General features: G+C 37.2%; 1 protein-coding gene across 33 annotated transcripts in view; it reads right to left on the reverse strand.

Moving 5' to 3' along the window:
* Positions 1–1184: 1184 nt before the first annotated feature.
* Positions 1185–25694, reverse strand: part of PLEKHA5 (pleckstrin homology domain containing A5) — a 191290-nt gene continuing 166780 nt past the window's right edge. For 20 of the 33 annotated variants that reach the window (XM_078155326.1, XM_078155297.1, XM_078155313.1 and 17 more), the window contains 6 exons: positions 23668–23877; positions 22365–22523; positions 11411–11535; positions 10786–10931; positions 8923–9007; positions 1185–2042 (listed from right to left, as the gene is read on the reverse strand). In XM_078155326.1, the coding sequence (XP_078011452.1) occupies positions 2024–2042; positions 8923–9007; positions 10786–10931; positions 11411–11535; positions 22365–22523; positions 23668–23877 (744 nt within the window). In that variant the 3' untranslated portion in view covers positions 1185–2023. Of the gene's footprint in view, positions 2043–8902; positions 9008–10785; positions 10932–11410; positions 11536–22364; positions 22524–23667; positions 23878–25694 lie in introns of those variants that run through there. The other 13 variants (XM_078155328.1, XM_020994189.2, XM_078155280.1 and 10 more) reach the window with 2 other exon arrangements.

The following is a 25694-nucleotide window of genomic DNA, read 5'->3' on the forward strand; positions in this document are numbered from 1 at the left end:
GCCAGCCATTGAGGTCTTCCCCTCCCAGACTGCTATCTTTGTGATGGTAACTTGGGCTATCTTTTGTCTCAACTCTCACACAGCCCTTAGCTATTGAATGGGGGTGGCCTCAAACAAAAAAGGGAAAGACCTCAATTTAGAAAGGCCAAGGTCACCTTCTGTATCCCAGGTCACCATCGGTACTGACTTTTGTCCAGCTATTGGACTTTGATGACTGTGGAAGAGAGAATGAGGCACAGCTCTACCTCTCTTAAATCCAATTCACAGGAAAGTCAATATCACCTTCTGATATCATTGGTCCCCTTTGAGAAGAAAGGACAAATAACAATGTCCCCCAGGTTTTAGGCTTTAACTGCACCAAGACTTGGGCTTGTGTGTGTAAGCTATGGCTTTTTTAGTAAAATGTCATTTTTATGCAGAAATCGAAAAGGCTAAAGTTTCCTTGTGTTTTGGAAACAATGTAAAGTACAAATGAAAGCTTATAGCAGGAAGAATGTGAAATTGATTACTGGAGGATAAAAGAGTAAAGGACCTGAGTTCTCAACCATTTTTGTGACTCATAGATTCCCTTGGTAGTGCAGTGAAGCCTTTGGACCTCTTTTCAGAATATTTTTTTGCACTCTACATTCATAGTCAAAGGAAATGCTAAATTTCAGTGGGATTTTTTCCCTTTCAAGTTCACAGATGCTCTGAAATATATCCGTATCTTCTTTAAGGTCCACGAACTCCAGGTTAAGAATCCCTGGCATAGAATAAAATAGGTAACGTTCTTTAATAGTACCACTGACTTCACAAGAAATGGTCTGGGAAAAGATACAGCATCCCAGAAAATTTCCATGAGAAGAATTTGTTCAACTGTGTAAGTGTTTAGACACATTCACTTCAATGAGGTTATTAATTATTTTTCCCTTTTAAAAACTTACAAAACTCATTTTTGTCCAAACAAGAATAAAAAGTAATGGGAGGTAGGAGACTTTGTTTAAAATAGCTCTGCCATTGATTTAGCTGTGTAAGCTGACACTTACTTTGTTTAGCCCTTAGTTTCTTTATCAGTAAAATATAAAACTTCTCTAAGTTTTTTAAAAAAATAAACAGTCCCAACATTCCTCTTGGTAGTTACCAAAGCTACCATTTTTTTTCTTCAGCTTTAAATGGAGGGGAAAAAAAAATCACTAACACAGATGTTTAAGAACATCAACATTTATTTACCATGATAGAAAAGAAATGAGATATGAACATTTGCATTTAAACAATAGTAACTTTATATACTTATATTGCATGTGCTCATTGTATAATATATATACAATGAACATAATTACATTTGTACACAAACTAAGTACTGGAATTGGAAACCTTATTGCTGTACACACCTATTCCAAAGAAGTAAAAGCCCAGTACCTCAAAATACCTACACTTTATTTTGTTTTTAAGGAAAAATAGGCCATAACATTTATGTATATGCTGACAACAGTATGGCAGTAACTGCTGACGCTGCAATGTGACTGAGTGCAATGTGACTGAGAAATAATTACAGCAAAAACAGGACATTTCACTTAGCAATAATAAAATGGCACATTTTAAATACACACACATATATAAGAATTTTACAAACCAAGTGTGAAACAATGCATTATAGTAGCCAAAGAGAAAATAAGCTTCAGTAGAGATGTGTAAAAGTAACCAATTTCAAAAAGTCAAAACCCAAATGTAAATCAACTTAGAATTAAGAAACATTTAAATCTGGAACACAGCAACTAAGCTATGGCTGTAGGCTACACATTAAAAAGCACCATTATTTATGTGCACTGAAATCATAGCAGCAAGCTGGTGTCATAATAGATAACCTTGATATTGTGGAGTGTACCTATGGGCCATTAAAGCTATCTTGGAATAAACATTTCCAGAAGTGATAAAATGATGCTCTGTGGCTAAAAGCATCTGAACTATGAATTTCATAGATTTAAGAGACTGTACAATTTCTTCTGACATTTCCATAGGTCCATATCCTTAACTATGAATTATTTCAACAGAAGCTGTTGTAGCTAGAAAAGAAGAAAAGAAAATTACTTTACCACCTACAAAGTTAAAGAATTAATGTTTCACATTTTTAATTAAGGGACGCATAGAGAGAACAGCATTCACATACATGGCTGTTAAACAACTAAAATATGTGAGAAATGATTAATAACCAGCATCTTGGGGAGATTCAGAGTTCCATCCCTCTTCCAAAGTCCTGAGTTTAAATTCAGTTTTTCTTCAGAAGGACATTATTGATAATGAGATAGCATCCACACTCCTCATCTAGATCAGACACCACCCAAGACGGCAAGGAATTTAATCTAAAGTGGGGAAGCCCATAGTGTTCTATTCAAGCTTGGGTGGAGACAGATTTTTTTTGTCTAGATAGCCCAAGGCTGGGAGTGGTCTGGTATAGATATATTTTCTCTGTCCAAGGGTGAGATGGTGATGGAGCCACAACAGTTCCTATAGGAAGGGTATAAAAAATGTGCAGTGTAACCCCCAAAGGAGCTCAGCTCACAGCTCCACAAGCATGCTGCTAGCTTGAAAGTAATAAAACACGCATACAACCCAATTCTGTTCATCCACAGACAGAAATCTGGGGTTGACAGACATAATGAAGAAAACTGTTTAACTGTACTTCCAAAATGCTATTAAGAGCAATTCAAAATCATAAATAGAACCAAACTTATTGAACATGAAGGAATAAATAACGTTTGTGGATGAAGGAAAAAGGAAAAAAACCAATAGATTTGCTGGGCCCCACTAAAATCTATAACAATATGATCAAGTAACTGCACAAAGTGTCCTTTCCATAACTTTCCTAAATGCTGCCAAAGCCAAGAATTTAGAAAACGACATACACATGGAAGAAAATACATTTAAATATTAAAAATTAGATGATACCGGCACCCTGTAGCAGGTAAGAGACTAAAATTATATTATACACCATCATTCTGTGGTGTCACTGTCTCTTTAAACCTAATTGCTTCAAGAAACAGTTTAAGAAAATTGAAAAAGTGATAATGCTGACTATCAAGGCTTTATCCTCAAAATAGGTATAAAGTATATGAAAACTTGCCATACATTGCAAGCTTCTCAACTAGTGAGTAGGTTTAGGGCATGTACACATTTAATTTTTGCCGCTTCTGCTTAACCACCCAATAATGAGCTCTCTACCAAAACCGAGGGGTCATTCTACAGTTTTTTTGGCAGTATTTTCCTCTTCCAGTCACATGGGTGTTTGTTATCAGTTGCACTGAAATGATGAAATTAATAAGACTTAAAAGCATAAGTGACATAGTTGAGACCTATGCAGCAGTGCCTGAAAGTACTTGATGATTTAATTTGAATTAAAGAATAAAAAGAGGGCAGTACTGGATAGCAAAGGAGTGGAGGCTAACAAAAGGACTGTGCATTTTTCCATGGTGCTACTTGAATTCTATATAAATAACAAAAGAGCGGTACTTATTTGTTTCCAGTGGAAATGATCTTAAATAAGAATTACAAGCATCAGAAGACTAAAGCAGTAAAACAATAATCTAAGGATCAAGAAGAGTAGCCTGAAAATCAAAAACAAAGGCATTTGGCAAAATACTGAAAAGCTGTGGATTCTGAAACAAAAGCTTGACTTGCTCATTTATTTTTAAAAGAATAAAAACAAATATTAAGTACCGGTAAGAGACAAGTTGAAACCTGTCTGTGTAGTAGTAGTAATGATAAAACTTAATCATCTCTACTCTCTCTCTGATCTCCAACCTCTTCTTATCTACTGGTTCCTTCCCTACTGTCTTTAAACATAAGTGCCTCAATCTCTTCCATCCTTAAAAAAAAAAATCCCAAAAGCCAAACCAAAACCAAACCCCAAACCCTCAGGCGCACACTATCCCTTCAAGCTATTACACCCTAGATCTCTCTTCCCTTTTTCAGACCAACTCCTCAAAAAAGCTGTCTACATTCTTGACTCTACTTCCCCTCTTCTCATTCACTCTTCAATCTTATGCAATTTTGCTTGCTTCTTCTACCCTCCTAATTTGAAACTGCTCACTTTAAACTTAAAAATGACGTTTTAATTAATTACCAAATGTAATGGTTCTTTTATCAGTCCTCATCCTTTTGGACTTCTCTGCTGCATTGGCACTATCTATTCCTTTCTTTTCCTGGATACTCTCTCCTTCCTTGGTTATTTGTGACCCAACTCTCTTCTGGATTTCCTCCTACCTAGCTAGTCCTTATCAGTCTCCATAGCTATCTCACCTGCAGTATCTCATCCCCTAACAGTGGGTGTCCCCTAAGGCTCTGTCTCGGAGCCCCTCTTCTTCACTCTCCATATTCTCCTTTCCTTACCTCAACAACACTCTGAGTTTACATATCATCAATTTATGCAAATGACTCAGAGATATATCCAAGTTTAATCTCCTCTGACCTTAAGCCCTACCTCACCTATTAGACCTTTCAAACTGGATGTCTCAGACAGATCAGATTCAACATGTCAAAAACAGAACTCATTATATTTTCCCCAAAATCAACCCCTCTACCAAAATGTCCTTCCCTACTGAAGGTACCACTATGCTTTTCTTAGTCTTCCAGGTTCATAACTTGGGCTTGTTTTGGACTCCTTGTTTCCCCTCACTTCACCTATCCAAATTAGTTCCTAAATCTCACCATTTCTATCTCCACAATTTCTGTAGGCACTGTAGTTTGCCTACAAAATCCTCCCTGTTGATTTTTCCTTGATCTAATTCATCCTTTCTTCTGCTAACTCTGGGATTTTCTTTAAGTGCATTATCTGAGCACAACACTTCTTTGCTCAAAAAACACTAGAGGCTCCTTATTGCCTCTGGTATAAAATATTAACTCTTAAACTCCTTTGTTTACCATTTAAAGCCTTTTTGCAACTTGGCCCAACTTATATTTCTGGCTTCATTATAGACTAGCCCCCCCTCCTATATTCTGATCCAGTCAAATTGGCCTCTCTGAGCATCACTCCATCTCCTCTGTGCCTTTGCATTGGCCATCTCCCTTTTCACCTCTGCCTCACAGAACCCTCCTTTCCCCTTCAATGCTCAGCTTAAGCAACCACCTTCTACATGAAGTCTGATTCCCAATTGCCAGTACCCTCTCAAACAGCAATGTACTTATTTATATGCGTTCTTTATATATAAATAATGTAATATATATGTCCCAAAAAGTCTCAGTGGTAATAGCGTAATTTATTATACTAATTAAGCTATTAACTTAATAAGTCTCTCTTTAGAAGTTCTAGAGGTAGGGGTTATTTCACTTTTTGTATCCCTAGCGTCTGGCCTAGAGATATTTAGTGGGTACTTAATAAATGCTGACTTTTTTTTTTTTTGGCTAGGCAATGGGGTCAAGTGACTTGCCCAGGGTTACACAGCCAGCAAGTGTCATGCGTCTGAGGTCGGATCTGAACTCAGGTACTCCCGATTTCAGGGCCGGTGCTCCATCCACTGTGCCACCTAGCTGCCCCTAAATGCTGACTGATAGGCATTCAAAAGCATTGTACTGGGGTTTAGGTTATTTAGGTAACCTAAATACAGTACCAAATATTACTGCATTTGGACACTGAAAACAAAATTGGAAAACAGCAGAAATTTCTTGTTCTGAACTTTTCTGAAAAATGCAAAACAAGAAACACAACACAAAGAAAATGACTAATGATTTGCAAACCCCCATGATTAGCAAAATCCCAATATATCACTTGATGTGAATAGTTTTTGAAGTTTAACAACAATCTAATCTCCAGAAAATTTTTTTCAGACCTAAAAGATAATGAATTTAGATGCCAGCCATTAGAAGAAAGTCATAGGTTTTTTCTATTTTTGGAATAGTTTTGTAGGTAATTCCTTAAATGTCTGTTAGCTCCACCCTTCTGAAGCTTGAAAATATTGGCATAGGACTCTACAACAAAAAACACACACCAAAAAAACACCCACAAAGAACCTTAGTGAGCATATAATCTAATAATTTATTTTGCATATAAGGAAATTGAAGCCCAGAGAAGTAAAACACTTGTTCAAGGTCAAATAACCAATTCATGGCAGAGCTAACACTGTAGCAGAGCAGGGCTCCTGATTGCTGGTGCTGCATACTCTCCCCTAAACGTAATTATCTTTTTCATCATCACCATTTTCCCTGTAATCCACAACTGACTGCTATGGCCCCTCTGATAAATTTCTTTGGGAAATAATTTTGACGGTTTTTGATGTCATTATGTTGGCTGTATCATAAAAACATTTCATTCCATTTAATTCAATGGATATTTATTAAGCACTTGTTATGTGCAAGACACTGTGCTTAAATACTGTCAGGGATTAAAAAAATTAAAAAAAGAAAACAAAAGACATCACCAAAATATTCATAGCAGTATTATTTTATATTAAAACTGGAATGGTTAAACTGTGAAATATTATGTCATAAGAAATAACAACTATGACAAACACAAAGAACTATTAGACATACATAAAGTAAAGAAGAGTGGAGAAAAAATGTGATGCATCTGCATTCATCACAATATGCACACCAAACATTTACAAAAAAAAAATCTAACAGAAACAAAATATGAAAAAATGCAAACTGGAAAAAGTTTGGGAGGGGTACTGAGAGCCAAAGATAAAGATACCTAAGAGCTTGCAATCTAACAGAGGAGAAATGACCTTTACAGAAATACATTAATGAATGTGTGCTTTCATCAATATAGGGTACTTCCTCTCACACAGATTGCAACTCATCCACTCCCTCTCATCCTGTACTACACTTGCCCGCTTCTTCCTATAAATTCTTCATAGGGGGATCCATCCACGTTACTGGGTATCCTTTTTTGAGCTCTCCTGACATTATGTGTTTACTAATGGATCATGTAGGTTGTTCTTATCAAGACGAGTTAACCTTTTCCCCCCATCATATATCTTTCTGATGACAAGCTTTATGTTGTTTTTCTCATATAAAGCCTCACTGGTAATGTGTTGCAGCCTACTCATACCCACTAAGCACTTTTCCATTACATTTTGGGTGATTCTTAACTTGTAATTTTTCAGAGGTAATAATAATAGCTAGCATTTACGTAATTATTACTAAGTGCCAGGCACTGTGATAACTGCTTTACAAAAAATATCTCAGTTGATCTTCACAACAACTCTGGGAGGTAGGCGCTATTATTGTCCTCATTTTACAGCATGAGGGAACTGGGGAAAAAAGAGGTTGAGGGACTTGCACAAGGACATAGCTAGTAAGTGTCTGAAGCCATATGAATTCAGGTCTTGCAGACTCCAGTCTTAATCCTCCATCCACTGCGCCACCTAGTTGCCAACTACAGATTACAGTATTCCATTATTTACAGCCATGCAGACTGAATGGAAGACAAACGTTTAAAAAAAATGGGCCTTTTATTTCAGGGAGAAACATGGGGTCACTAAAAGCAGTAAATGATATCTCAATGTCAATCCAGTCCATTACTTTTCCTGTTCAATTCTAGGTCCAGTTTATTGTGCATCTGCAGTGTCTCTCCTAATTGGACAGCCAAATGGACTGGTCCACAGAACTTTAAGGCATAGATGAGACAAAAAAAATTCTTTATACCCTGTGCTTTTCCTGTGTGGATAGTTATTTAGGCTGAACTTTTTGAGTAATTATGGCAGTTGAGTGCCAAAGCGGATAGTGCTGGGCCTAGAGTTCAGTTTCATGCTAGTTCAAAATCTGCCTCACTTAGTAGTTATGTGCCCCTGGGCAAGTCTCTTAACCTTTGTCTGCTTCAATTTCCACAACACTAAAATGGAGATAATAATAGTACCTGCCTTCCAGGGTTGTAGTGAGATAACACTTATATAAATATAAATGGCATTCTTAAGCATCATCTTATTCTCTGTGTTAGTTTATCTTATCAGATAAGTATTATCTCACAAAATAGATTAACACTTATCAAACACTTTGCAAATCATATAACTGCTAAGTAACTGCTTTTATTTTATTATTATGGATCTCATTTCAGGGGCCCTGTTATATTATGTAGTTTGATGTCATCAACACAATGTCATCTGCAAACATCTAAGGCCTTACCTATGTAGCTAGAAGGAATTCTTCCATTTGGACTTTGCACTGGACTTATTACATAATGGCATCAGAAAGATCCGGAATGCATATAGCTCTCTGTTTTTTGCTTTGCTTAATATTAATAATTATTCAGTCAAACAAATTTATTTCTTTTGTTACTTCTTTTAAGGAATTTTGCATGATGTCAATATATGCATGGGAAATACCCTGTTGAAGAGAGCCTGCTCTGCTGAAACAAATGGTTTTCCTCCTCTTACAGTCATCAACCAAGCTGAGTGACATGATTAAAGGGCTGTTTTGGGAAGATTATGTGGCAGTAATGTGAAGGAAAGATTGGAGGGCCTCAGTAGATCTGTGGCAGAAAGACTAGTTAGGCAGCTATTAGGATAGCTAGGTTAGAGAGCCCAAAGCAGGGGATGGCAATGCAAGTACATAGGAAGGGATAGGTATGAGAAATCACCATGGTAGAATACAACTAGCAACTGAGTAACTAAAGGATAATTTCTTGAATAGACAACTGAACAGAATGATATCAGACAATATAACTGTGAAGCCCTCTCAGGCCTCTCCTGGCCCAGGCTTTGTCTTAATTCCCACCTGATGCTGATTTTATGATGTCTGTTTATTCAACATCACTGGAAGCCCTAAAGATGGAAATATAAGCTGCTGACTGACCCATGTGCTTTAAATAGTCACTCTACCATCTTTTCTAAGTCACTCATCTGCTGTCCAGACTAATCTATTAAACAATGTAACAAATGAACAGACAACTACCTATGAAGCGAAAGCAAAATGGGGGGAAAAAAGAACATACTTCTCTGTAACTATACACACATGAAATGTGATCCTTCTGTGAGTTGTGGTTGTACTGATGGAACTGGTGATGTTGAAGGCTCAGGTGACTGGAGCAGATTTTTCACTGAAAACAACACACCAAGAAAACATGAGAAAATAAAAACCTTTAACATATAATAGGAGAGTAATCCTGAGGCTCTATTCAGATGGTAACAAATATAGTCAGAAAAAGCAGCATGAGGCCTTTTTCTGCACTGTAACTTTCACAGTGACTACAGCACAGCACCCTGCATAGTAGGTTCTCAATTACATACAAATGAATAGTTTTGAGTAGAAATGAACAGATGTGTTTATTTTTTATTGCTACTGTCTAATTTGGGAACAAACTACTTATATGCTAAGAAATCTTTCATCAGAATCTTTGTGTCAAAATGTTAGCTTCTGTAGTTTTAAAATGAGTCACTCCTAGTTAGGTTCTCAATCTGTCTTATCTTTAATAAACTTTCTAAGTTGGTTTGCACAGACAATACAGAGGAGGAAAAAATCTCACTTTCAATAAACAATATTACAGTGCTTTACACATGTTGATACATCTGACAGATACAGTGTGTAGCACAAAAAACTCAGGACTTGAGATCAGGGCCTTGTATTTATATCCTGGCACTGACAGTCATCAGCTGAGGAACCTCTGGGGAGAAATATCAAGTCTTAGAGCCCTGGTTTCCTCATTTAAAAAATGGGGATAATAAGTTACAGGACTAACCAATCCATTTAGATAATATAGGTAAAGTGCTGAACAAACTGCTATTATTATAAGCTAATATTTATCTAGCACTTTAAGGTTTGCAAAGCACTCCATATACATAGGACCTCATTTGTTCTGGGAGGTAGTTGCTATTATTCCTTGTTAACAGACAAGGAAACTGAGGCTGAGAGAGGTGAAGTGATTTGCCCAGGGCCATACAGCCAATAAGGGCCTGAGGCAAGATTCAAACATGATCTTCTTGACTCCAACTGTAATACTCCTAGCTGCTGTTAGGTTGTTGTGAGTGTGTTGTGAACCTTAAGGTGCTATAGAAACATGAGCTATTAAGGTACAACTTCAGGAACTAGTTATATTTGTGAATAAGTTGCAGTCAGAACAAAGTAATGATTAGTTCAATTTAAAAGACAGTGTTTTATGATCTAATAAGAAAAAAAATATTTCAGTATGAAACATCCTATCTTAGAATGACAGTGAACCAGGTAAATGAGGTAGCCAGTAAAAATGTGGCTCTCAGACCTCTATGTGGTATAGTGTAAGGAACATGGTAGGGTTATGAGGAGAGGTGGGCTTCAGATCTAGGCTTGGAACACTTCTTATCTGTGTGACATTGGGCAAATCATTTCATGTTTGAGCCCCAGTTTCTTCATCTGTAAACAGGGGATAATCACTTATACCCCACAGTGGGGAAGGAACCAAGGAACTATATTCCACTTCTGTCTGGAAGAAGGGAAGTATTATAATACTCAGTTATAAAAATACGGATATAGCAGGATAATATAATAATTGTTCTTTTTCTACTAAATGTGTGGAAGAAATTCTCATTTCTACTAGTTCTCCATATTTGAGATTAATTGACCCTAACTACTATGTCAAATTCTGAGACACTGAGGCAAGCACTTATGGAGTTAACAGGGTCAGGCCTAATGAATCCACTCTTCAGTTTTGGCTACTTAATTCTGCACGATCCCTAGAGAACCACCTTCTTGTGATACCTACCAATAGGACCAATTTTGTAAGGAGAATTGGGACTTATTTTCATTAAGGAATGTTTTTGTCAAGGTCAGAAATAGAAAAATGACGGAAAAGGTTAAATGAAGTAGGAGGGAAAGAATCATTAACACACATAATGATATTACCTGGTATTACTTGATTTCCTCTTGAAATCTCAGCAGTTGATTCATAAGAAATGACATTTCCTTCTTGTTCATTGACATTGGTCATTTCCTTTTCTTCTGAATTACCTTCCGGTTTATGATTTGTGATAAGAGCCACAACTTGGGAGCTAATGAATATAGAGTGACATTTTTAAATGTGGTTCTAGATTATGTAATGAACCTAAATACAACAACTGAACTTAAGATACTGATTATTTTTCCTTATGAGACATTATGAAGTAAGTTAAAAAATAAATCTTGTCCTTATTTTTTGGCACTGAAGTATTTTTTCAAAACTTCAAAGCATAGAAAGGAAGGAAATGCTGTCTTTCTTTTTTAAGGTTTTAAGGACATAAGTAAATCTGTATTAGTTTATTTTTACTAACAGTAAAGAACACAGTAATAAAGTTACCAAAAACAATGAGGCCTTTAAGAACCTAAATAAAAGTAACAAAAAAAATCTTGATAAACACCACACTTCTGTGTGATATAAGTTAAAATGTTAACACAACTGGCTTGAGGTAAGGCTATTTTGATGTGGGTAAATTACATTTCTGTGGTTTCTAGCATCAGTAATTTCTCTAATTACAGTTGCTTTTGTTTTTACCTGTATGAACCATCAGATATTTTTTCTCTTTCTTTTTGCTTATCCATCATTTCTTCAGAATTCTCTTCTCTTGGCTCAGATTTGGTCAGTGTTTCACAGAATGAGTCATTATCAGTTTTCATTAACTACAGAACAAAAATTAAATTTCCTCTTTCAAATCGTTCTTAAATATAATCACAGACATACACAAAAAATACTCTCCCACAAAGAAAATTAGGACTATAGTAAATTATCCTCCCTGTGAAATCACATTGCTTTCTGCAAACTTTTCCTAATACTAAATTATATAATACAGTAGCAAGATTCTGGGCTCAATAATAACATTCTAAAACATATATTAGATTGTAAATTACAATCTAGCATTCAGGAAGAATGCCTAAATTTCAGAGTTGCTTTGAAACAGGCTGAGACTACATAATTTCATTACTTAGGTGACATGGTCCAGGGAATCTTTAAAAAATATTAAGTCCTTCAGAAAACCCTGGAAAGTCTTGTGTGGTCTGATGTGGAGTGAAGTGAGCAGAACCAGGAGAATGTTGTACACAGTAACAGGCACAATGTGCGATGACTAATACTGATAGACTTAACCCTTCTCAGCAATGCAAGAATCTAAGACATCTCCAAAGGCCTCATGGTGGAAAATGCCATCCACATCCAAAGAAAGAACTATGGAGTTTGAATGCAGATAGAAGCACACGATTTGCTATTTTTTTCTTCTGCTGTGTTTTGTTTCCTCTTTCTGGTGGTTTGTCCTATTGGTTCTAATTCTTACTTACAACATCACTAATGTGAAAATGTTTAATAGGAATGTACATGTGTAGCCTATATCAGATTGTGTGCTATGTCTTGGGGAGGAAGGTGGAGAAAATTTAAAATTCAAAAGCTTATGGAAGTGATTCCTGATAAATAAAAATAAACTGATAAAGTTAAAAGAAAAATAAAAAAAAATATGAGTCCAGATGCCAGGGTTTACCTATACATCTGTATGCCTTTCTGAAAGGCTCTGGAATCCCTCGGAATTTGATTCTGTGAAGTAAGATGGAATACATTATTTCTCAGATATTATTCAAATGAGCCCAAACTTGATAGTTTATCCATTCAACATTCATTCACCTAGTAAGCATTTATTAAATGCCTACTATATACCAGTATCGGCAAGGGACTGGGGATTCAAAAATGAAAGTCTGTGCCTTTAAGAAGCTTAAATCTTACCAAGGGGGATACCCACAGATACAAAGTAAATCAAATAAAAAATAATACAATGTAATTTCTGGAGGGAAGGCATTAACAAAGAGAGAAAGGGTGGGGATCCAGACAGTAGGAAGTAACAGATGAGCAGAAGCCTTGAAGAACACAAGAATTCCATTAGGTGGAGGTTAGGACAGAAGAAGACGCTAGCAGTGGAACAGCCTTCTAAAGGCAGGGAGACGAAAGACAGACACTATGTATAGAGAAGAATAAATACCTGTCTGGCTGAAACTCAGTATAAAAGAGAGTAATGTGCAGAAAGCCTAGAAAGATAGGCTGGGATTATATTGGTCAGAACTAATATGGCAGTATCAGTTTGACAGCTTGGGAAGTACTCACTAAAGAAGTGACAAAATAGATGTAGGGAAACCAATTAGGAGAATTTTCTAAGAAAAGGAAGAGAGTAGTAGTGTAGTGAGGAGGGCCAAGAACTAGTATGTGGTTCTGTGAGTGCAGAAGGAGGTGTATTATGAACGCAGAATTGACCAGACTTTGCAACTGGTTGGATGTGAAGGCGAGAGGAAAGAATTGAGGACAACACTTAGACTGCAAACCTGGGTACTGGAATAATGGTGAGAATACCACGGAGAGATGCCATAGAGAGTAGCCAACATAAAAATAATAGCTATGCTACAAAAAAAAAAAGGAAAAACATACAGAACTCTTACATCAAATAAGCAAAAACAAATTCCCATGTTTGCCACAACCACAATGTGCTTCTCATTCTGCATGCTGGTCCAGAATTCTTACTCATCAGTCCTCTGTAATGACTGTTGATCATTGCACTGATTAGGGTTAAGTCTTTCAGGATTGTTTGTTTTAAAAATATGGATGTTATAGCATAAATGGTTCTCTTAGTTTTGCTTACTTCTTCACTCTGCATCAATCTGTAGTTTTCCTAGTCTCTTTATTTTTAATGGTTCAATGGTATTATATTACATTCATATGCCATAATTTGTTCAGCCATTCCCCAATTGATGGCATTCCAGTTCTGTCATTCCAAAAAGAGCCGCCATACATGGAAGCATACTATTTGCTCTCCTTTTCTTTTGTTGTTTCGTTTTATTGCTTCATTCTTGTGGTTCCTCCTATTAGTTCTAATTGTTTTTTACATCATGACTAATGGGAAAATATGCTTAATATGAATGTATAAGTACAGCCTATATCAGACTGCATGCCATGGGGGGGGGAAGGGGAAGAAAATTTAAAACTCAAAAGCTTAGAACTGAATGCTGAAAACTAAAAATAAATAAAAAATAATTTTTTAAAAAAAAAGCTGTCATAAATATTTTTGCAGTAAGGTTTATTGTCAATTCCCTCTTATCCCTGCCCCCTTCTCTCTTGCTTCTTTTTGGAAGATAAAATGAGGAATTTATTATATACTTTTTAATAGAAACAAGTGGTATGAAATAAGAGACCAATGGCTTCATATACAATCCTCTTTTTGTGTTCTGTGTATATGAAATATTCTCTTTTTAAGGGCACTTAAATTCTGAAAAAAATTAAATCAATTAAAAAAAGATTATCGTATTCAAATATTTTCTCTTACTTAGAATAGTTGCTGCCAAATCTTATTTTGCATTTGAATCCCTTCTTTCTGGCTGCTCTCAGTGTTTTTCTTTGCCTTAGAAGCTGTGGATTTGGCTATGACATTCCTGAGAGATCTTGTTCTAATTTTCTTTCAGGAGGTGACCAGTGGGGTCTATTTGTACTTTTCCTCTATTTCTAGTAAATATAAACAATTTTTATTTTTGATTTCCTGAAATAGGAGCCCAGTAGTTCTTCATTTATCTTTCCTTTACCTGTCTTCCAGGTCAGTTGTTCTTAATAGTAGACCTTATATTTTCTTCTATTTAAAATTTTTTTTATTTAGCTTCTTGCTTACACATTAAAAATTTTTCTTTGAAACAATCAACAAATATTTATTAACCACCAAGTATACTCCAGGCACTGTGTTAAGCACTAAGAGGTAACAATCTATGAGGGGGATAAAATATGAAGGATATATAAACAGAGCACAGTCACATATAAATACATAGTGTTTTTTCTTTCACCGGGGGACATTAACGATGGGGGGAAATCAGGAAAGACATCTTTAAGGAAGTGGCCCTTGAAGTGAGCTATGAAGGGAGCTGGTTTCCAAGAGTAAGCTGAAGGAGAGAATTTTAGGCATTTAGCATAGCCTGTGTGAAGATACAGGAGATAAAATGTTACATACAGGGTACAAGTAGGAAAGCCTGGCTGGAACTTAGAGTGTGTGTGTGTTGGAGTAACATACATATAACACATATCATCAGTCTGGGAAGATATACTGGAGTCAAGGACTTTTAATTCCAAACTGAGGGGCTTATCCTTTATCTTGAAGGCAATGAGGAACCATAGAAGTTTTTTGAGCAAGAAGTGAATAGGGCAAGTCTTTAGGAATATCATTTTAGCAGCTGTGAGGAGAACAGATTTTTAGAGGGGAGAGACTTATTCAAAGAAACCAATGAGAAGTCTACTGTAGCAGTTCAGGTGGGAGGTCATGAGGATTGTGGTACAAGTGGAGAAATAAATGCAAAGAGATGTTAATGAGGCAAAATCAATGAGACCTGGCAATTGACTACATATGGGAGTTGAGGACGACTCCTCAACTTTAGGTTAAGTCAAACTCAAGTTTAGATTGTAAACCTGAATGAGTAGGAGAATGCTGGTGATCTTAACATAAACAGGAAAAGAGAAGAAGAGGTGATTTTAGGGGATAATGATTTCTGTTTCAGACATGTTTTATGTGACATGCATATGGGACATTCAAGTCGAGATAGCCTGCAAGGCAGCTGGAGATGACATGGGGTTGAAGTACGGGAGAAAAATTGGATATAGTGATATATAAGCCATCTACATATGGATGGCAGTTCAATCTATGGGATCTGGTGAGATCATCAAGAGAGAGTACAGGAGAAGGAGCAGGATGCACTGATCTCAAATTGCCAGCTCCTGCTTCCTGTGAGTCAGACCTCCTCGGCCTCACAGGAAACATTACTCAAAGTCAAGAAGACCTAGGTTCAAATATCACCCACTATACCTACCGATTATGTGACCCTGGGCAAGTCTCTAAAACTAGAATTTGCAGAATAGATACTAATCTTCATCAGTAGTGGGAATTCCTTGAACCAATGAGAACACAGATCTGGTTAAAAAGAAACCATAAACCAGATTGCAAGGGGTAAGAAAGTAAGAAGAGATGTGAGATGGGGTAGGGGGGAAACGGGACGATGACAATAAATGCGTATAGACAGCTTTCTCTAGAAGTTTGGTTGAGAAAAGGAGATCACAGGATTAAGTGAAGTGTTTTTTGGTTTTTAAAGGAGGAGGAAGATTTAGGAGTGCTTTTAAGCAGCAGGGAAGGAACCAATGGTTTAAGAAGCAGATGAAAATCAGGGAGAAAGGGGATGGTTGAAGGGGACAGAGGATGGCACAGGATGAAATTCAATAAGGATAAATGCTAAGCTTTACATGACTAAAAAATATTGTCAATTTCACAAACATAAGATGAGGAAAGGGATGGATACAAGGTATCTCTGAGAAAGACTTGTGGGTTTTAGTGGATTTCAAGATTCTTCAATAGTGAGATGTGCCAGCCAGGAAACTACAGGGTGGATTATAAGACAGAAAACTATTGGGGGGAGGGAGGAGCCAAGATGGCGGAGTGAAAGCAGTGTCTTGCTTGAGCTCTCCTCCAAACCCCTCCAAATACTCATAAGAAATGGCTCTAAACAAATTCTGAAGCAGCAGAACCCACAAAAAGACGGAGTGAAACAAATTTCCAGCCCAAGACAACCTGGATGATTGATCAGAAAGGTATATTGTGCCGGGCTGGGAGCGCAGTGCAACGAGGCGTGGGTGGGCAGGCCACAGCGAACCTGGAGCAGGCCTCAGAGGACTGAATCTCTGGCAGCTATGGAGGTTTCCAGACTCCTCAATCCACCAATGCCAAAGCAAACTTAGAAGGTCAGTGGGAAAAGTCTGTTTCTGTCGGTGCTGAGAAAGGAAGGTGGGGTTTCAGCTCCATTCCCCAGAGCTTCTGGCCCACTGACTGAGGGGGAATCCAGTGGCTGATCAGAAAGGGATTGCAGGGATCTCTTTGCCAGTGCTGAGGCAGGAATCTCTTGCTTTGCCCCTGTCTAGATCTGGGTCACAGTTCTGGGTGGCGGCGCTGGGGTGAGGAGGAATGCTGGCATGGTAGAGCTTGGAGTGGCTGTGGAGAGAAACCCCTTCTCACAGTCACAGGACAGAAAGGAGTACTTGTAGTCACAGGCCAGAAAAGGAGTAAACACCTCGCCCCTTATCATACTACCTTGGAAGAACTGAAAATGTACAGGTCCCTACAAGTATCTCTGAAAACAGCTATACAAACCCCCCAAAGCTTGGGAGAGTACATTCTCCACACTGGAAGCAGATTTGTACCTTAACAAAGAGTTTAAAACTCAAGTAATTGGCTGGGATCATGAGCAAGCAGCACAAAAAGAGTCAGACTATATTATCTTACTTTGGTGACAAAGAAGAGCAAAATATGCAACCAGAAGAAGACAACAAAGTCAAAGCTCCTACATCCAAAGCCTCCAAGAAAAATATGAATCAGTCCCAGGCCTTGGAAGAGCTCAAAAGGGATCTTGAGAAGCAAGTAAGGGAAGTAGAGGAAAAACTGAGAGTGATGGACTTCTGCTTCCGGGAGCCCAGATGGTGGAGTGAAAAGTCCCTCTCACTCTCCCCTATTAACCTCTGAAAACCTAGAAAATATCACCCCAGAACAAAAACCCTGGAACATCTGAACTAGAAGAAAGACAGGGAGCAGCAGTGCAGCAGCCCAGCAAACGGGTCTCCCAGTGCCTCAGCAAAAATAAGGGAGGCAGAACTACAAGGGGCCCTAGGCAGATAAGTACCCTGCGGCATTCATCTGAAAGGAGGTGAAGAAAACAAGCTAAAGGCTTCCTAAAGCCCCAGCCTTGCTAATTCCAACCCAACACCAGGTGAGCAGTCGGAACCCTGCAGCCTCCAATTGTGAAGAAATCCTGAAGCCCAGGTGGTAAAGCAGGCAAACACCAACACCTGGACCTCCTAGTGCCTCAGTGAGGGTGGGGGAACTGGTGGAAACCAGCTCAGAAAACTACCAGGTGCCTCGGCACTCCACAGCAAAGGAATCTCCCAGTGCATTAGCAGAAACAAGGGAGACCACTGCAGGGCGCCCCAGGCAGATAAACACCCTGCAGCACCCATCTAAAAGGAGCTAAAGAAAGCTAAAGGAAAGGAAAAGCAGGCAACCTAGAATTGCCTGAAAGTTCCAGCCTTGCTGATTCCAGCCCAACACAAGGTAAGCTGCCAGAAACCTACAGCCTCCAATTGCCAGCATAAGAGGCCCCAGAACGCAAAGCCAGTGACCAAGACCTAGGCTCCCAACACAAGAAGCTTGGGTCAGTACCCTCTGTTCCCCAGCAGGAGAGCTCAATCTCTTTAAAGGCCAGGGAATAAAGAAACACCATGAGTAAAAAGAAACGTACCATAGATTCATATTATGAGAAGAGTGAAGATCAAGACAGAAATTCTGAAGAGGACAACATTGTCAACAAACCCACATCTGCAACAACAAAAGGGAATATGAACTGGTCTGAAGCCCAAAAAGCCTTCTTAGAAGAGCTCAAGAAGGATTTTAATAGTCAAATGAGAGAGGTAGAAGAGTCCTTCAAAAATACAATTGGCCAGGAAAAAAAAACACTGAAGAAAACAAGTCCCTAAAAAACACAATTGGCCAATTGAAGAAGGAAGAACAAAAACTAACAGAAGAGTACACTGAAGAAAACAAGTCCCTAAAAACACAATTGGCCAGTTGAAGAAGGAAGTACAAAAACTAACAGAAGAGTATACTGAAGGAAACAAGTCCCTAAAAAACACAATTGGCCAGTTGAAGAAGGAAGTACAAAAACTAACAGAAGAGTATACTGAAGGAAACAAGTCCCTAAAAAACACAATTGGCCAGTTGAAGAAGGAAGTACAAAAACTAACAGAAGAAAACAATCTGTTAAAAACTAGAATTGGACAAATGGAAACTAATGTCTCTATGAGAGAGCAAGAATCAGTCAAACAGAAACAAAAAAATGAAAAAATAGATGAAAATGTAAAATACCTCATCAGCAAAACAACCGACCTAGAAAATCGACTCAGGAGAGACAATTTAAAAATTATTGGGCTACCTGAAAATCATGATGAAAAAAAGAGCCTGGACAGTATCTTTCAGGAAATCATAAAGGAAAACTGCCTGGAAGTCCTAGAACTGGAAGGGAAAATAACCATAGAAAGAATCCACCGATCACCACCTGAAAGAGATCCCAAATTGACAACGCCAAGGAATATAATAGCAAAATTCCAAAATTACCAGATGAAAGAGAAGGTGCTACAAGCAGCCAGAAAGAAAGAATTTAAATATCATGGAACCACAGTTACATGGATATTAGTTGACTTTGATGTAATGATAAAAAAAAATCTACTCAAGTGGCTTAAATGGATCCAAATAAGTGGATCAATATGATCTTACAAAATGTACTGAGAAAGGAGGAGACAGAGAAGGGTAAATTACATTACAGGAAAAGATACAAAAACTGAGAGTGGTGCAAGAAAATCACGAAAAACAAGTCAACAGCTTGCTAAAGGAGACCCAAAACAATGCTGAAGAAAATTAAAAAATAGCCTAACCCAAATGTCAAAAGAGGTCCAAAAAGCCAGTGAGGAGAAGAATGCCCTAAAAAGCAAAACTGGCCAAATGGAAAAGGAAGTCCAAAAGCTTACTGAAGAAAATACTTCCTTACAAATCAGAAAAGAGCAATTGGAAGACAGTGACTTTATGAGAAATCACAACACAGTAGAACAAATCCAAAAGAATGAAAAATTAGAAAACAATGTGAAATATCTCATTGGAAAAACAACTGACCTGGAAAATAGATCCAGGAGAGAGAATTTAAAAATTATTGGACTATCTGAAAGCCATGATCAAAAAAAGAGCCTAGACAGGGGCAGCTAGGTGGCACAGTGGATAAAGCACTGGCCCTGAAGTCAGGAGGACCTGAGTTCAAATCTAACATCAGACCAAATACCTGACACTTACTAGCTATGTGACCCTGGGCAAGTTACTTAACCCCACTGCCTAGCCAAAAAAAAAAAGAGCCTAGACATCATCTTTCAAGAAATTATCAAGGAAAACTGCCCTGATATAGTAGAACCAGAGGGCAAAATAGAAATGGAAAGAATCCACAGATCTCCTCCTGAAAGAGATCCCCAAAGGAAAACTCCTAGGAATATTATAGCCAAATTCCAGAGTTCCCAGGTCAAGGAGAAAATATTACAAGCTGCCAGAAGGAAACAGTTCAAGTACTGTGGAAACACAATCAGGATAACACAAGATTTAGCAGCTTCTACATTAAAGGACCGCAGGGCATAGAATATAATATTCCGGAGGGCAAAGGAGATAGGATTACAACCAAGAATCACCTACCCAGCAAAACTGAGTATAATCCTTCAGGGGAAAAAATGGTCATTCAGTGAAATAGAGGACTTTCAAGCATTCTTGATGAAAAGACCAGAGCTGAATAGAAAATGACTTTCAAATACAGGACTCAAGTGGAACATGAAGAGGTAAACAGGAAAGAGAAATCATAAGAGACTTATTAAGATTGAACTGTTTACATTCCTGCATGGAAAGATGATATTTATAACTCATGAGACCTTTGTCAGTATTAGTGTAGTGGGAGGAAAAAAATTATATTATATGTAGATAGATAGATAGATAGATAGATAGATAGAGATAGAGGGCACAGGGTGAGTTGAAGATTAAGGGTCATATCTGGAGAATAAAATTAAGGGATGAGAGAGGATTATACTCGGAGAAGAAGAAAGGGAGAGGTAGAATGGGGCAAATTATCTCACAAAAAAAACAGAAAAGAAAAGTCTCTTACAGTGGAGGGAAAATGGGGGAAGGTGAGAGGGAATGAGTGAATCTTATTCTCATAGGATTTGGCTTAGGAGGGAATAACATACACATTCAATTGGGTATGGAAATCTGTCTTACCCTACAGGAAAATAGGGGGAGAAGGGGACAAGAGAGCAGGGGGTGATAGAGAGGAGGCAGATTGGGAAAGGGGGTAATCAGAAGTAAATACTTCTGAGGAGGGACAGGGTCAAAAGAAAGAATAGAATAAAGGGAGGGCAGGATAGGATTAAGGGAAATAGAGTTAGTTTTTCACAACATGTCTACTATGGACATGTTTTGCGTAACTGCACATGTACAACCTATATCGAGTTGCTTGCCTTTTCAATGAGGGTGGGTGGGGAGGGAGGAAGAGAGAAAATTTGAAACCTAAAGTTTTAAAAATATATGTTTAAAAAAATATTTTCACATGCTACTGGGAAATAAGAAATACAGGAAATGGGGTACAGAAGTCTATCCTGCCCTACAGGAAAATAGAAGGGGAAGGGGATAAGAGAAGGGGAGAGAGACAGAAGAGAGGACAGACTAGGGGAAGGGATATTCAGAATGCATGCCATCTTGGGGTGGGGGTGGGGAGATGGGGTGAAAATTTGGAACTCAAAAACTTGTGGAAGTGAATGTTGAAAACTAAAAATAAATAAATTTATATTAAAAAAAAAAGGGAAAACTATCAGGAATAATGGGTCCCATTGTACTCTGCCCTGGTCAGACCACATATATTCAGTTTGGGGCACCATAGTTTAAGAGATCTTTTAGAGGACAAGTTAGGACGTGAAGAGCCTCCATTTCATGCCATATGAAGAACAGCAACAGAGAATGTTTAGTGTGGACAGGAGAAGACTTAGGGAGGATAATAAGATGGGCCTTCAAATAATTCAAGATAGTTATCACATGAAATAGAAAAACATCCTGCTCTGTTTGGTTCCAGAGGGCAGAAATATGGGTAGAAGTTGCAAAGAGGCAAATTTAGGCTGATTTACAGAAAATTTTCCTAATAAATTAGACCTATTCAAAAGTGGAATAGCTGCTGTGAGGACTTCATGGGAGGACTTCAAGTAAAGCTGGATAACAACTTGTCTAATGTGAAGTAAAGGAATGCTAGATCAGTACAAGAAAGAAAGAAACAAGAATTTATTAAATACCTACTATATGCCAGGCACTGTAAGCACTTTGCATATTGTATCTCACTTATCTTTACAATAACCTTGGGAAGGTAGAAGCAATTATTATCCACATTTTGCAACTGAGGAAACTGGGGCAGAGAGATGTGAAAAAAAACTTGCCCATGGTCACAAAGAAAGTATCTCAAGTGCTCAAACTAATGTACCACCCTACCTGGGCTAGATGACCAGTGAGACCTCTTCCAACTCTGAATAACTCTGGGAAATAGTTCTATTTTTAATATTACAGTCTTTATGCACAGGTTATAAAACAATAATTACTTCATCAGTGAAATGAAAGCATGACCAAAAAAAAAACCCCAACACTTTTTGTCAGCAGAAAAAAAAAAAGGGAGAAAACCAAAAAGGCTAAAATAAGGTAAAGAAAAAATAGGAAGTCAGGGAAAGTAAAACAGGTGTAAGAGTTAGAAGGTAATAAATTTTTTTATGATTCATACCACTTCACAAATTTTTAAAACTGTCACCTTATATGCTTAAATTCAGAGTACCTCTACTCAAATTAACTTTGTACCTCTTTACTGAGATCCTCATCCTGAGGGTCTATGGCGATCATTTCTTTTAGTTGAGCTACTTCTTCTGTAGAAGTTTCAAGGTTTGGTTCAACACTGTCTTCTCTACTGATGTTCTCCAGTTCCTTAATGTTACTTGGCATCAAATCATCCCTCTGATTCTGTGCAACAAATTGGACATTTATAGATTTACAAAGGATAACATATACATATGTTGCCTATTCACTCTGCAAGGCACATCGAAAACTTTCCTGACACATTCTTTGCTCACAGGGCATATATTGTTTGTTCTGAAATAAGCTGTCTCTCCTGCCCACAGACTACAATAAATGAATGGAGAAACTAATGAAAATAGTCAGAGGAAATAAAAAGTACATGCTATCTGTGTCATTTATTTTCATTTCCAGTTTTTAAACTTAGCCACTTTTGGTGGCTGGCAGAAATATGCAGACTTATTCAACTCCTACTCTAAAGGACAAAATCCTTGAGAGCAGGAAAAATAAGAATTATCATTTGCATTAATGCAATACCTTAAAGTTTATATTAATTTATAATTAGCCACCAGCAACATCTGCTTCTAATAGCAAGAGAATGGGATTAGATACTATGATGATAACTTTAAGCTGATGAAACCAGCTAATCTGTTATAATTCAGAGTGACTGTATAACATTCAGGTGAAGCTATATTATGTGAAAACTTTGCACTCAAAACAAATCTGATGAGCTATAGTAGGCCCACTAGTTTATATCCTCATGCTTAGGATGATGGGCAGAGAACAAAGACGATAGTACTCTTACAAGGTCAAAGTAAAAATATGAAGTATAGCAAAGTTAGAAGGTTAATGAGACAATAAAGGCAATACAAGGCAAAAAGTATCTAAGGAAAGCAGAATATTTAGAAATGGGAGGACTTTTACTATCTCTTGCTACAGCTTAGATGCACATAAATAAAAATGCAGAGCAACCCACAGAATTTTAGAGAGAACAGGGGCAAAACATCAGTACCATATATTTCTATGGAATTGCTAAGATTTTAAAAAAGTGCATTATTCATTCATAAAAGATCACATGGTATAGAGCAAAAAGCCCCAGTGAATTCGAAGTAAAAGCATCTGGGTTTGAGTCTTTAATGTACCAGTTACTATACCTATGTGACCAAGGACAGATCACCAACCCTTTCTGAAGCTTTTTTTCCCTTCATCCATAAAAGGAGTATACACCTAAAATTATGTTATACAGCATTATAATGAACTAGTCCAATATAAATGGAGTACTATCATACTGTAATGAAAAATTTTCATTTACCTGGATCGCCCTGAATGGATTATCTCTGCAAAATGATGGACTCTGCAGGGGTGACTGCTCTGATGTACCAATGAGAGTCAGTCCTTTTTTCTTCTCCCTTAGGCAAGCTTGTTGGCGTCTTTTTATTCTTTCCATTTGTTCCTCCAGAGTCATACGAGGCCTAGTACTTTCAGCCAAACACAGCTGTTCCACTGCACTTCTAGGCCTTTCCTTGAAATAATTTTTTTAAACATTAGAAAAAAAGAGACAAGAACAGTTTTTGAAAAGCATGGCTAAAATAAAACATATTGTAAAGTGTGTTTCAGTTACATTTTTCTATTCAAAATGAAACACAAAGATCTTAAATGTTATTAACCTTAAAGGCAGAATTTTATTTTATTTTGAAATGGTAATTAATATATGTGAGCAAGGACACTGAGGAAAATTCTCCTTTCTATATAAAGCAAGCTTCATAAACCTAGGCTGCAGAGGTGACAAATTATTTCCTCTCTTCTTTCTGTTCCATGCATGGGTCATTTATAGCAGTGCCTGGTAAGCAAAACCAAAACAGAAACGGCTCAAGAATAATCTAACTAGGTGTTTTTCAGATTTCTATAGCAATGTGCCAGCAACAGCAAAGCTCTACCACTGCTTAAAACTCAGCCTAAGAGAAACCAGAAAGAGTAGGGGGAAAAGATGGAAATTGCAGAAAGGCCTTCCCGGACGTGAAGTATAGAAATCTGTTTTATGAAAGTACATTTAAAATCAATGCATGTCATCAAATATTTGTTAGAGCCAGATAAATGATACAAATGCTCTAAGATAGTTTTTAATCAGCAGTGAAAAGGGAATAGAAATGTCAAAATATAGGAAATATCATTTAAAAAGTAAATAGAATTAGTATTAAACAAAAAAATTCCAGGGATCAATAAATTAACAATTTGTACTTCTCTTGCCAGATGTGAAAAACAATAATTATGAGAAATGAGGTATTTTTTATCTTTAGATTTAAAATCATATCATTCAACTAAAAAAAAAGTGAGTGGAAACTTAGAGAGGTAGTTGCCTTCCTGGTCTTATTCAAGTACTGTTTCTGACACATACTGGCCGTGAGACTTTTCAGTATTGTAGACAACTCATAAGGACTCGAAGTTGCAGAGGAGGGACTGATGAACACCGGTCAGTTTAGAAATGATTACTGAGAACATATTTGGACTTTTTCAAAACATACGATAAGCTGCTCAAAAATTAAAAAGACACTTGTTTAGGTCTGGGTCAATGGGAAATATTTTAACCCGATAGAAATTTTTATAGAGTATTTAAAAGAAATCAGAGTAAAGTAAGGATCTGGATTATCAAGGAGGTTTCTGACTTCCTGTTAGTTATGCTTTTACTCTCTCAACTTATGGGGGGAAATGTCAGCTGTGTTAAGCTGGCCTCCAAACTATAGGTTTTATATTTTTTGGCCTATTTTTAATCCCCCAAATTAACACTTCTCATAATACTAAAGTAGACACAAAAAAGAGAAAGGTAAAGTAAAAAAAACTTAATAGGAACAAGTGCACAAGAGAAGAGGCAATTTATAAAACAAGGACTGCATTTCTCTGAAAAATAAGTTTAGTTTGCACTGAAATGAAGACATGCAAATTTCAGCTGCTGGCTGGGAATATAGCTATTTTTAGTCTTGGGAAATATTGTCTTCCCAGGAATACTTTTAACTTGATTTTCCCTTTAAGAAAAGCCAATGGAAAACTGTCTCTGAATCTCATATTATACTTTAAACTGGTAACAAAGCGAGATTAATTATTCTGTTGTTACCACATTTGTTAGGCCTAAAATAAAGCAACTAATAATTTCTATTAGATGAAAGATCTAACATAATGTTCATTAATCCTTTTTTTCCTTCCTTGATTCTTTTATATGCTGTCATAATTAAAAAATGCAAGGCAAATTCTGTAGCAAAGATGCTTGATTCCATTGGTTTTACACAGAACAATAACAGAGAAAGAAAAAGACTTAGTGGTATATATCTTCAAATCAATACCAGT

This window comes from Phascolarctos cinereus, unplaced genomic scaffold, assembly GCF_003287225.1.
Source record: "Phascolarctos cinereus isolate Bilbo 61053 unplaced genomic scaffold, phaCin_HiC Scaffold_1;HRSCAF=81, whole genome shotgun sequence".
Taxonomy (NCBI): Eukaryota; Metazoa; Chordata; class Mammalia; order Diprotodontia; family Phascolarctidae; genus Phascolarctos; species Phascolarctos cinereus.